At 41.2% G+C, this 14,035-nt stretch overlaps 1 protein-coding gene across 2 annotated transcripts in view; it reads left to right on the top strand.

Annotated features, from left to right (window-relative positions):
* The window catches only part of FERMT2 (FERM domain containing kindlin 2), an 88,299-nt gene extending 74,964 nt beyond the window's left edge, over window positions 1-13,335 (top strand). The window contains exons 11-15 of one of the 2 annotated variants that reach the window (XM_040641844.1): window positions 6,516-6,622; window positions 6,761-6,982; window positions 10,102-10,226; window positions 10,531-10,672; window positions 12,062-13,335. In XM_040641844.1, the coding sequence (XP_040497778.1) occupies window positions 6,516-6,622; window positions 6,761-6,982; window positions 10,102-10,226; window positions 10,531-10,672; window positions 12,062-12,235 (770 nt within the window). In that variant the 3' untranslated portion in view covers window positions 12,236-13,335. The other variant, XM_040641845.1, reaches the window with a different exon arrangement.
* The last annotated feature ends 700 nt before the right edge of the window (window positions 13,336-14,035 follow it).

The following is a 14,035-nucleotide window of genomic DNA, read 5'->3' as shown; positions in this document are numbered from 1 at the left end:
ATGTTTTTGTCACAATTTTGAATATTCGATTTCACATGAATATTTTGTTGTAATCTCTTTGTGCACTCCTCATTTGAAGTGATACCACTTTTCTTCTTGTCTGGTAAATTTATGGTACCTCTTTTCTCACCTTCAGCATGGGGACATTCAGGTTTTCTTCATTCTCATCCGTGCTGTAGTCCTGTCCTGTTTTTGCTGGCTTCTCCCTTCCTCATCAGCATCCTACTCTTTCTTTCACTGATGACAAGCTGGTCCCTCTCAGGTTCCCCAGCCTCTTTTTTGGCTCAGCAGTGGGGTAGCAGTTACCTGTGGGGTTTGGCTAAGTTCTTCCTCCTCCTCAGTAACTCTTCCTGGTACATTTTTGTTCAAAACTGAGCTCTTGGTCTGGCCTCTGGGGTATCCCCAGGGTACCTCTCTGAGGTTCCTCCTAGCTGACAACCTCAATCTCATTGGTTTCCTCTTGTCTGTTCAAATCTAGAGCTGTCACTGGGGGCTGGTATTTGAGGCACATGTTATTGGACACATTTCCACTCCCTTGCAGCAAGCTTGCCTCCTGTGGCCTGGGCTGAGCATGCCTGGGGGCTCAGAGCTACTGGCTTTGGTCTCCCCCCTCCCCCCCGCCATTTCATTTACCATTTGGGAGACTTCTTTGGTTCTTCACACTGCTCCTTCCACCTCCTTTATCTGATTGATACAGTGGTTCAGGTACAAGGAGAATTTCCTGTCCAGGTTGGTCTGGTTCTTCTGCAGCTAGAGGACATCTTGCTGCTTCCTGCCACGGTGTTTCCACAGGGTCTTACAGGTCGTTGGTGAGCCCTTCGCTCGTGGGCATGCTCACTGAGAGCATCTGGCTCGCTGTGGTGAGGGCTGCACTCCCACACGCTCGGCGCCAGCGTGCTTGGTGGAGGGCGCGGTAGGTTGGCACCTCGCCGTTACGCACTCTTTGCAGCAAAGGTCAGGAAGCTCAAATACATTTCTGGACTCATTTCCAGTGAGATTTTGATTCCAGCCAGAAGCGTTCCTGTTGAGACTTGAATTTCCGAATAAGTTATTAAGGGGCTGGAGAGACAGAATTGAGAAAGGAGCGAGGTGCTTTTGGGCTGTGGAGCTGCAGGGGCGGCCTCCGGGTTTCCCAGCCTCTTGGTGGTAGTGAAGGTTGCACTTCTTTTGGCAGCCAGTGTGAGGGGGATGTTCAGGGAGTTAATTCCTATCGGCCCAGCCCATTCTCCTTTGGGTTTCATTTTGCATGTACATTTATGATTATATGTAAAGCAACGATATATGCCTTTCTAATCAGTCATAAAGATATGATTATATGTCTTTCTAACTAAAAATATCCATATTTGAACAAAAGTACTCAAGAAGGGGGGGGTACCTGACTCATTCACAAAAGTGATTCCCCAAATAATTTCATTTATTGCTTAAAATAGAGGTGCTTTCCATAGTACATTAGGATATTTTTAGTATATTTCAACAAAATGTCCAAATCTGTGTTCTGCTCGGTAGTCCTCTGAATTGTTTTAAAAAATGGGAAATCCCTGCCTGTCCTGGGTAGAAGATTGATATGCCCATGTGTTAGAATTCTGTAATTTTCCTAAAGGTTTTAATTAGGCTCACTGCCTTTCTCTCATAAGACCCATGGGTTTAACTTTTGGGTCTCTCTTAATTATTTGTTACTCTTAGAATCTATTGCAGCTTTGTTCTTCCTTCTCTTCTAACTTGCCCAGGACCGGCTTATCCACTCTTGATCTATAGACTAGATCTGTCTTCTGGCCCCTATCTTCTTTGTGCCTATTCCATCCTTAACTTTCTTCCTTTTTGACTGAGAAGTCAAGTCCTGGTATGGAGAATGGCTTATGACGTGCCACCTCTTCCAGGTCCTCCCAAAAGAGCGCTTTTCTAGCACGTCGCACTAACGAAGCTACCACCAGTCTAAAAATCAAATGGCAAAGATTCTGCTCTGCTATTAAAAATGCCCTGTGATTTTAGAAAAATAGCTTCTTTGGACCTCAATAACTTCCTCTAAGAAGTGAGTGTGTTGGACTCGATGCTCTCCAAGGCCTTTGGACATCTAAAATGCAAAGTTGTAAAGAATTCGGTTCAGCGAATACTGAGTGAATTCCTGTGCGGTAAACTGTGCTAGTGCTAGAGACTTGAGTAAGAACAGATGACAGTCCTGCCCTTCGCCCCGCAAGGTGTTTAGAGCATGTTGGGGAGATCAAGAGTTACAATTTGGACAATAGTACTTTAAAAAGTAACATGTCTGAGGAAGAGCAAAGGGGTAAGGGTGCTTGCTATTGCTATATCATTGTTCAGTGAGGATGGAGAGAATTAGGGTAGACTTCATGGGGGAAATAATGCCAGAGTTCAATCCAGGGTCTGTCTCGAGGTCCATGGAAGGAAGGTGAGTTGGTAAAAGCCATCCAGGCAGAGACTGGTGTGGAGAAAAGCATCAGCAACCACGGGGGGTTTGTGCTGCTGGAATGTAGAGTTCAAGGGGGAGGATGAATACTTCCGTAGTGGCTGTTGAATCTGATGGCTACTAAGATGAGTGATAATAGCAAAGAAATTGGCAGGAGTTAAGAGGATAAAAATGTTAAGGAGATTGTTTTTTAAACTGACAGCAATGAAGTGCCACTGAAAGATTATTAACATGAAAATGACAGGCTCCATCCTATTTATATTGGCTGCGGTGTAGAGGAGTAATTTAGAGCAGCGACTGTGATCCAGATTAAGGTGATCAGTATGGGCGGGGAAGAGGGTACCAATTCAGAGGACCCTGACGAAGCCTAGTCAGCAGCCTGGGTGATGGACTTGGGAGAGGCTAACGGGGAGGGACTTACTTCTGGCTTGTGCAGTTGGGTGAATAGGGTTGAGAATGTAGAAGAGCTGAGTTTGAGGAGAAAGATGAGTTTAATTTTGGGTTAAAGTTGAGGTACCTGTGGGATATCTATTGAAGATACCCTGTAGGCCATTGGATCATGGGAAATCCACACTGCAGATACTGCTGGTAGCAGTTTTAGGATTAATGGTAAATGCAGCCTTAGAACGGTTATCTGTAGTATGAAAAGGCCAAGAATAGAAAGAACCCTGCAGAACACCCATGTTTGAGGTACAGGGCAGATTAGAGGGGAGGAGCTTGCAAGGGAAACAACAAATGCTTATGACGACCACGGAAATGACGTATGGTGGGAGCTAAGGTAAAGTTGTTTCAAAAAGGACACTAGTCAGTAGCCTCAAATGCTGCAGAAAAGTAAAGATTGTTAAGCCTCCAAAGCATTTAGCCCCATTGGAGGTGATTAGTGGCCTTGAAGAAGACCAGATTCAGTGAACTTTATCTGCGACAAGGAAGGAGGAAAGAGGGCGGTAACAGCAGAGAGAGAGAGAAGGTGGAGGAGAAAGGCATTTTGTGATTTAAGTGCTGATGGAAACATCACACTAGAAATAGGAAGGAAGAAAGAAATCTAGTATCCAGGAGAGGAAGATCTCTTTAATGGAGCAAGGCTTCTGGGATGGCAGAAAACTCAGCCCCCTCGGATAGGAGAGCCTTAAGAGGAGGGATGCCTCTTCACTCTGTGGAAGTTGAGGACAGCTAGCTTATCAGCTGTGGTGGCAGAAAGCTCTGCGACTCACTTCTGATGGCTTTCTTCGAAAAAAGAGATGAAGTCGTCCGCTGAGAGTGAGTGGCATCAGGGGCCTGAGAAGATTTAAAATAAACACTGTTGAGAATGAAAACAGAACGACTGCAGGTGTTGACGGCCAGGTTGAAGTTGGGAACCTATGAATTTCTAGTGAAACCTGTCCGCTTGGTTTTGTGATTTTTGTTTTTTCCTTCCCTCTCCTCCTCTGAGTGCTCATCAGCCTAATGTAGGCAAGTCAAAGATAGGTGGTTGGATTGAGCCCTGGGTAAGGTTTTGGTAAATGTGTGCAGTGGAAGGACAGTCTAGGGAATTGGTGGTTGATACCTGGCGAACGGTGTGCAGGCTGAACTCAGGAAAAGGAAGACGTGAAGCATGTTGCTGATGGGAGAAAGTTGAAGGGTTGCAGCCTCGGGCCCCTCAGATGGTGTGCAGAGAGGATGGAAGATTGTGATTAGAACGGGCTGTTTGCATTGAACATAACTGGGTTGCAGTGGAGTGCGGCCTGTTGCCATTGAAGTGGGCAGCCGCGGTGGCACAGGGTGTGTGGGCCCGAGGCGGGGCTGCAGAAGTGCCCCTGCAGCTGCTCCAGCACTGAGTTACCGTTCACTTTGCCTCTCCGAGCTTTTTAGGTTTTTAGTATTTTACTTTACCTTTTTTTTTTTTAAGTTTATTTAAACAATCTTCACACCCAGCATGGAGCTCAAACTCATGACCCTGAGATTAAGAGTCACACTTTCCTCCAGTTGAGTCAGCCAGGCGTCCCAGTATTTTATTTTTAAAAGAGGCCTAATTACTATGGGATTGTACGCTTTAAATCCACTTGAATGATTAATGAAGTCCGTAAAATATCGCGTATCTTCAAACATTTCTTTGTTTTAACTTTGCAGATTAAATGCATTGCCACACGACTTCCTGATAGTTTGTAATACTTGCACAGAAAGAGTTAAATGCTGTAGCTAATATTTTTAAAAGAAAGCAAAGGGGGGAGAAAGTCCACCAAATTCATGATAGTTGCTGTTTTTGGAGAGAAGAGGACCTCCCATTTATCTAAAGTATTCTGTTTCTTGTAATCCTTCAGTTTGAACATTTGTTCTTTCTGTGTGGCGGGTATATAGAGGGTTATTATCTTGTTCCTTACACTCTCTGTGCAGAGAGAAGTTGCTCCAGTACAAAGACCAAGGCGACCACAGGCCCTGCTAACAGCTTACAAGCCTACTTGATGGTCTTAAGACATATTAAGGGTGACAATTGGAATACCCTTTAAAGACCTTGACGTACTGTACATTGCCTTGTTTGTCCTTCTAGCATTCCAGTGAGGTAGAGTTTAAGGTCGGGAAATTTGGGGAGAGATGTTAAATAAATTGGCGGTAATTAAGAAGTGACAGAGATGGTGTGGCACCTAAATCCGACGGCAGAGCCCCACTCCGCTGTATCGCACCGGGTACTGCTTGCTGATGACAACCATTGCCCCGCTGCCTGACTGAGTCCATGTTCAGTCCTCTGTGTTCTCTACGGTAATGCTACCAGCTGATGCTTAACTGAGTTGATTACATGGATTTTTGTGGCCCATAAATGTATGTGTTGCTGAAAACCTGTCAGTAGAGTGAAGTTCTGAATACCAGTGATGTCCATGCTGGCGTCCCCAGTGTGTAAATGGAGATTACCTTCTGTAGATGTGCTCCTGAAACACTGCGGTGAAGTTAACTTCCGAACCGAGCCTTATCTATGAAGAAATGACAGTTTTAAAGAAACCATTTTTGTGTAGATGCTCCCCCTATGACTTTAAGTATCGTAAGTGAATATTCAGGCGTTCCAGCACTCCAGGATTTTGGAAAGAGGCATGTGCCTGGGAGCATCCAGTTGGATCAGGAGAGCCTGTGTTTCCCCTCTCCCTCCCCCTGTGCCATTTGGCGTCTTCCTCCCGTGGAGGAATAGGAGGGCCCATATAGAACTCCAGCTCAAACTAGGAATCCACACACACGATGCCTTTTCCTTTTTTTTAAAGGCATCATAAAAGTCATTTATTCTTGGGGCACCTGGCCATAGAGCATGCGAGTCTTACGGGGTCATGAGTTCAAGCCCCACTTCGGGTGGAGAGATTACTTAAGGGAAAGAAAAAAAAAAGTCACCTATTCTTACCATTAAGTTAGAATGGAATTATAGGGGCGCCTGGGTGGCACAGCGGTTAAGCGTCTGCCTTCGGCTCAGGGCGTGATTCCGGCGTTATGGGATCGAGCCCCACATCAGGCTCCTCCGCTGGGAGCCTGCTTCTTCCTCTCCCACTCCCCCTGCTTGTGTTCCCTCTCTCGCTGGCTGTCTCTATCTCTGTCGAATAAATAAATAAAATCTTTAAAAAAAAAAAAAAGAATGGAATTCTAGAAAGATGCTTTAATATCCCTATACAGTTAGAAACTTATAAACCCCAAATAATTTAAGGCTCAAGAAACTAAATGATATTAAAACAACATAGTATCGGGGCACCTGGTGGCTCAGTTCAGCTTGGGTCATGATCTCAGGGTTGTGGGGTCAGGCTCTTTCCCTCTCTCTCTCTCTCTCTCTCTCTCAAATAAATAAATCTTAAAAAGAAAACCCATGATATTAAACTTGTGGGATGGTGTTTTTGGGTAGTATCCTTTTTAATAGGACCCTTTCCTTCTCTTTTCAGTCAGTTTTTCTGAAGGCCACAAACTGTATTAGATGTGACTCTTTGCTCCCCCTCAAACAAAGTTATTGGGCAGAAAATTTTCTTCCCAGTTAATAGGTTCCTAAACAGCAAGGTTCAACATGTTAAGATACCATAAAATGAGGGCGGCTATATTAGCTTGGGATTTCTTAAAAGTAAATTTGACCATTTTAATACTTTCTCTATTCTAGGATGTGAAGTTACCCCAGATGTAAACATTTCAGGGCAAAAATTTAACATCAAACTCCTGATTCCAGTTGCAGAAGGCATGAATGAAATCTGGCTCCGTTGTGACAATGTAAGGTTTACAATTAAAAACATAAACCTCAGTGTTTCTTTGATTCCTTAGTGAGTAGACCAGTTATCCTTACATTTTATACTCAAAGGACCCATCACGTGCGGCAATATTTCATGTTTCGGTATTTCTTTTCACCAGGAAAAGCAGTACGCACACTGGATGGCAGCCTGCAGATTAGCCTCCAAAGGCAAGACCATGGCAGACAGTTCGTATAACTTAGAAGTTCAAAATATTCTTTCCTTTCTGAAGATGCAGCATTTAAACCCAGACCCTCAGTTAATACCAGAGCAGATCACAACGGATATAAATCCTGAATGTTTGGTGTCCCCTCGCTATCTGAAAAAGTACAAGAACAAGCAGGTATTTGATTCATTCACTTCATCTATTTTCTTCTGGTTTTATGATTTTGTACATACTTTAAATTTAGTTTCCCCTCTAAAACAAAACTTTTAGTCTTAATTTCATATCCAGTGGTCAGAGTATAAAATAGGCTGCAGATAGCTTTTGTCCATTTAAATTGGTCATTTAAAAAAATGTTTCTCATTTTAATGGGACAGATAATGAGGTAAAATAGTTGGGAGCATATTTACTCGCAGCAACATAAGGAAATCACCCTGTGAATGGGGTGTCCTTCCGGGAATTGAATATGGTGTGATGCTTCGGGTTTTATTCCTTATATAATTAAGTGTGGTATAAAGCACAGCCAGTATTTCCCAACAAAATCTATAACTCTTCTTGCTGTGGAAATTGGCTTTTCCAGCCTTGGAAATAAACTTTGTATGGGTGGAAATAGTCTGTAGTTCAACATTGTTTTTTCTTAACAGTAAAAAACCTAAACCAAGATTTGCGTGATGTGACAGAGTTTGGTAAATTTCATTGAAATTCACTGCTTTTGTTCACTCTGTTTAGAATTCTTTTCCTGGCAATTAATTCCATAAAAGGATTGCTATTTAGGAAAATGGTTCTTCGGTACAACATAAAAGGTTCTTTGCAGGGGAATTTCACTTGGGATAGCCCCCAGTATTCGCTACACCAAACATCCTGCCATAAAAGGCAAAGGCTTCAGTCTGAGGTGGGGGTGAAGAAGACCTTTCAAACAAATATTTCATTTCTATCTAGTTTCATTTTTATCTCTGTTAAAGTATAATTTTAAAACATTACTGAAAGGGCCCAGTGAAATACCCAGGATGCTTATTAATTCTTAACTTTGACTATAATGTTTATCATATGGGTCTGAAATCCCTTAGCTAGAAATAAATGTTCAAGAAGTTTTCATCACCAAGTATTTGTCTTTAAGTTTCAGAGGTTGTGTAAGCTACATGGAAATTGTTTATCCCACAGTCCTATGATGTGGGAGTAGGAAGGAATGGAGGAAATGCTGCCCTGGGGAGCTTTGTGGAATGTAGATTGTAAGTTAAAAAGGGAAAGTGAATCAAGTACTAATTTCATTTTCTTTTACTCTTAGTTATTTCATTTAAAAATTACTTCTAAAAAAAACTTGTTTCTGAAAGTGGATTCATTTGCCTTCAAAGGCAAGGAACAATTTCTCTATCAAGTATCAGGAACAATCTTAAAATGTAACTCTGAAGATCGCCAGATGTTGGTTTAGCTGTCGGAGGTACTGAGTTGTTTTCTCAGAAGCCTTTCAAGTGATAGTTTTTCCTTTAAAAAAGGATAGTCTTCTATCCCTGATTTCTCAGATTGTCAAGTGAAAATTCTCTGGAGGACAAAAACAGTGAATATTTGACTGTCTTGACTGTCAGGATGACAGTATGTGTGTGGTCTGTGGTTAAGGATTCTTCCAGCCTTGTCTTCCATGTTGGCATCTTATCAAATGGCATATTCTTTTTAACCCTCCCTTCCCTGACTAGGTTTATAAGTTGTTCCCAGAAAGTAGAGAGCATGCATCGCCCTGACACCTGGGAAGTGCTGACAGGCAGGAGCATGGTTGCTGTTCCGTGTCAGGTGCTGTGCTAGTCCCTGGCTATAGTGGGATTATCTGATACAGTGGCGTTCCGGAGTCCAGTAGGAAGAGGTGCGGGCCATGTCAGGGCGCATCAGTATAGATTTTGTTACATTTAATCTACTTTAAATCCCCAAAACTAGCTATTACTTAAACTTACTATATATATATCTTAATGTGACTAGGACTTCCAAACTGGACTTTGACATTTAAAGAAAGGAGTTGTTCTGTGTTTTATCCATGTGAGTACAAAGTGACATGGACTATAGTGCTTACAGCCACCAGTCCTAGTGCAGTGTACAGCATCTCTTCATTTTCCCTTCCAGGATAAAGGATGCAAAAAACAGATGGTAATTGAGGGGTTTGCTTTTCTCTTGTAAATAAAGAAACAGTATGGTCACTGCATTTATTTTATACCTTCAACTTATTTCTGAAAAGTGGTGCATGGGTCATATTACCGGACTCCATCTCAAAACATTAAAGGTTTTTGAATATTAATTTTGATTTTGCTACTAAAATCATTAGTTCTACTCTAACCAGTAAGAACTGGTAAATGAGTGGGAAAAGGGTATTTGCTCTTTATTTTTCCCTACAAATTTCTACCCATAATTTTAGTAACACTTAACAATCTAAAATAACGTGGAAGTGTTTCTCAGTATTCTAAATGGAAAGTAATCGCTGCTTCCTTGTTTTCATTTTCATGCTTGCATTTACTTTGCTTGGTTTCCACCTAAAGTAATTTTTTTTGCATGGTTTTTGGCTGAAATTTTGGTTTGCAGGTTACCGCAACTTTTTCTTCGCTTCATTGCCATTTTTTCTGATTGCCTTTTTTTTTCTTTCTGCTTCCTTTTTCTTTCTTCGCATTGCCATCTACAGCCAGGCTATATAAGAGATTTGGTAAGTTCTCCATATTTACCAAAAAAAGAAAAAAAATACATAAAATATTTAAAGCCCTAGCCACAATCCCCTTACAGATTAATTTCCTTCCACTCTTTGTGGGAGTAGGCATCCCAAAGGGAGTATAATTTAAATTAAAAGTTAACTTTTCTAATGATTCCTTTAGAAAGATTTTTAAATTATTATGGTGGTTTCAAGTACTTTAAAGGTACTAATAAATATTCTTGCTTGAAATTTATATTCCAGGTACTTACTCTGATACTGTCTTGGTGCCAGATTTAAAATTCACGTCACGTATAGGATTAGAACACGCCCTTTTACAGCAGCGTCATGTGTGTACTTGGAATACCGCTCGAGGGTGGCAGTTACGTGCTCCTAATAGGACTTTCTGTTTCTGGATATATGGAAACTGAAATTAAGAGGAAATAGATCAAGGTTTATTTTGAAGAGTCGTTATTTTCCTAAAATTCCCAGATGTAGCTGCAGAAATTTCCTAATTCCAACTCCTACAATATGTGACTGTGGGGTGGGGCACATAATTCAATTTTTTACTTTTTGTCTCGATCCTCCCACGAAAGAATATTGTCTGATGGTAAAGGTCATGTTTAATCATGTTTAGATAACAGCGAGAATCTTGGAGGCCCATCAGAATGTAGCTCAGATGAGTCTCATTGAAGCCAAGATGAGATTTATTCAAGCTTGGCAGTCGTTACCAGAATTCGGCATCACACACTTTATTGCAAGGTCAGTGGTTCTCCTAAACACCTGTGCCTTTTTACGTAATCTACTTCGATTAAAGAAAGATTTAAAGTACCTACTGAGATCCATTAAGCAATTTTACAGTAAAATGTAAAGAATATTGAAACGTATTTTCTGTACTCGTAATTTTTACAAATTCAAAATGATTTCTATTTTTACTTATGTGAAAATACTTTTTTTTTTTTTTTTTTTTTTTTGAAGAGCACATCTTAAAAGAAAACCAGAGTAACACGTCCTCCTACCCCTACCAACATGTTTTTAAACATTTTTTTTGTTTGTAATACTATAGGTTCCAGGGAGGAAAAAAAGAAGAACTTATTGGAATTGCATACAACAGACTGATTAGGATGGATGCCAGCACAGGAGACGCAATTAAAACATGGCGTTTCAGTAACATGAAACAGTGGAACGTAAACTGGGAAATAAAAATGGTAAGCTTGAACAGTGTTACTTGAGTGCGTGGAGAGGCCGCCTGCTGAGAATTAGTAAATTAAGAATAAAAAGGCCCATAAATTCTGTAGATTATTTGTACCATCACCTCTTGAAGTATAAAACATGGTTGGTTATTCATTTCCCACTCAAACTTGCCTATTTCCTAACTAGCCCAGTAATTAGAATTCTAAGAACATAATGATCTGCTTAGAAGGTGGTTCTCCTGTAACAGCACATCCCTGTCAGTCACGGTAGCAGCCACTGTTTATTGAAGACCTACTCTGTGCCAGTCGTGATGCTAGATGTTTTTACGTTTGTACCCTATGTCTGATCTCGCCACAGCCTTGTGGAGTGGTTGGATTGTCCCTACTTTACAAATGAGGACTTGCAAATTTAGAGGCCTGGAGGCCACGATTGCCATGACCACACACTCAGTAACAGAATCAGGATTCACACGCAGATGCTCAGGACTGAAACCTGGCACGGCTCCTACTATAGATCTCGCCGCCCCTAGCCTTGGAGTACAATAAATATCTAAAATAAACAGTCTGTTACTGGTAAGCCATGTGTTTTAGGGTCATTAGGTTTGTTGTATCAGTTCCTATTACTGCATAGAATCTTCGTATTTCTGAAATACAGTAGTATCCCTCCTTATCTGTGGTTAACCACGGTCCAGAAGCAGATGACCCATCCTCCTCCTGACATACTGTTTGTTAGAAGGTCCGTGGTAGTAACGCTGCACATAGTGCCTGCTGTGTCCTTCCCCTTCATCCCATCACGTGGGCATTTTATCATTTCCCGTTACCACAAGGGTGAGTACAGTACAATAAGATATGTTGAGAGAGATCCTATTCACATAACTTGGATTAGAGTATATTATAATTATAATATATATAATTATTGTTAGTCTCATAGACTAATTGAACTTTATCATAGATCTGTATGTAAGGGGGAAAAAGCATGGTATATATAGGGTTCAGTACTATCCATGGTTTCAGGCATCCACTGGGGGTCTAGAAATACATTCCCCATGGGTGGGGACGGCTACTGTATTCAAACATGGTACCTAAATGTTAAACATCTAGAGCAAATACTAAATTAAATGCAGGAAGTAGGTTTTCTCCCAGGCCTCGAAAAGAGACCTTCTCATTAATTGAATCACCAGAGACCACTGGGAACATAATGACCTAAACCCCTTGCATTCAGTCTCTTCAGAACATGAAAACTAAAACAGAGTGGTGGAGGGGCTAGTAAACTTGAGGATTTAAACAAATTTGAGGATCAACAAGTACTCTGGGAGAGGGCAGACAATAAATAGCACACTAGCTTCACTTGTACCCAACCAGACGGAGCTTCCTGGGACTGACGGTTCTGGGTCTTTGTTCCAGGTCACGGTGGAGTTTGCAGATGAAGTACGGTTGTCCTTCATCTGTACTGAAGTAGATTGTAAAGTGGTTCATGAATTCATCGGTGGCTACATATTTCTCTCAACACGTGCAAAAGACCAGAATGAGAGCTTAGATGAAGAGATGTTCTACAAACTTACCAGTGGTTGGGTGTGAACAGAGACACTGTGTAATGAAACTCCATGGCCATAACAATATTTAACTCTGAAAGCTGTTGTTTGTCATATGCTGCTTAATAAAGTAAGCTTGAAACTTATCATTTATCATGAAAACTTTTTTGCCTTACCAGACCAGCTACTAAGCGCACTAACAAGCCCGACTGTTAATCTGCTGTCGGGATACAGTATACGGACTTGAATATGGCGCACATTCCTTAGGGCCGTGAACTGAAAACTAAAGTAGTGGGCAAGTCAGGAACAAAACACTGATTTAATTTAAGCTAGCCAAACCAAGAAACTCAAGCCATCTATTTTAAAGCTATCCAGGGCTTAAACTATATGAAGTCTCTTTATCATGTTTAATGCATGTGTTTTAATGTATGTTTAATTTGATCTCGTGTTTTAAAAATACCTACTTCTGGTAGCCGTTGATTCTCCACCCCCCACCCCCACCCCCAAATAAATCAGGCCTACGAAAGATGCCTGATAGTTAATAATGTCATTGTGTGACCTTGAAGGAAAATGCTGTCAGTCCGTTAGGCTTGGTTTTTGTCCTTGAATAAGCATGTATGTATATTGTCTTGTGTTTTTATTTTTACGCCCTATTGTATCACACCACTTTTAGTATTCACCAGCATATTCACTGTCTGCCTAAAACACGCAACTTGCGCGTTACAGTATGAAGTAAAGGTCTATGAAGTACGCAGTTTGTGGAACTAATGTACAAACACAAATTTTATAAAATTGTACAGTTTTTTTAAAAAACTACTCACAACTAGCAAATGGCTTAGATGTAGCATCTTTGCATTTATTAAATGCTTTTAAAAATATAACTAATGTGCAGTTTTCATACCTGCTAAGTTAAGAATGACTTCGTTATAGTCGTGATTTGCCACAGTGTCCTTAACTCTGATGCCTGGACTGGCCACGTTCTCGTCCGCTGCGCTGTGACCGTGCGCACTGGTGCTAGTCAGAAAACCCCTAGCTCACACAACCCAGAAGGGCGCCGGGAGGGCTGGATTACCAGTATTGTCCAATAACCCATGGTTTCAAGACTGTATAAATGCATTTTATTTTAAATAAAAGCAAAATCTTTTATTTATGTTTCTTTTTGTACTTCTTGTCTTTACTGTTTACATAGAATTAACTGATGAACTTTTGCCTTTTGGAAACGTTTCGCCTACACCTTGTGTTAGGAGGACAGCTTGCTGGCCTTCCAGAGTATCAGCAGATCGTGATGCTTAATCTCTAGGATAGATTCTTCCACCCTCCCTTACTTTTCTCTACTGTTTAAAAATGAACTGCATAATATATTTAAGTATTAGAAATATAAACAGAAATATGACAGCTGAACAGACATTGTTGACTTGGGCTGAATTTGTTTGAAACTGCAAACTCACTCCTGTTCTAAAAAACCACAACTCACATGTATGAATTTACTCCCTGTTAGTGCTATTACACCCTCGTTCCACCGCAAAACTTCAGTCCTGGACTTTCTCCTTTAGCTCAGGCATTTAATCAGGCCACGTCTTGTTGATTTTTCCCTCAGGCAAACCTCTGTCTGTGCTATCACTGACACCTGAATTCAGGTCCTTGTCCTGGGCCTCCCAGATGCCGCAGCCTCTAGAAGCAAAGCTCAGATCACATTCTCCATGGCTTTTCTTTGTACTCTGAAGTCGGGTCCTGACAAACCTCCCTCCAAAATAAAAGGGCTCCTTCCCACAAAAAAAATAATCCCTTTCCTCACCTTAAATACAGGTCACCAACTTGTACAGTCACTTGGTAAAAGCATTCATTC

The sequence above is a fragment of the Ursus maritimus genome, unplaced genomic scaffold (genome assembly GCF_017311325.1).
Source record: "Ursus maritimus isolate PB19 unplaced genomic scaffold, ASM1731132v1 scaffold_25, whole genome shotgun sequence".
NCBI lineage: Eukaryota > Metazoa > Chordata > Mammalia > Carnivora > Ursidae > Ursus > Ursus maritimus.
The sequence above is the reverse complement of the archived record's forward strand: the minus strand, read 5'-3'. Positions and strand labels throughout refer to the sequence as shown.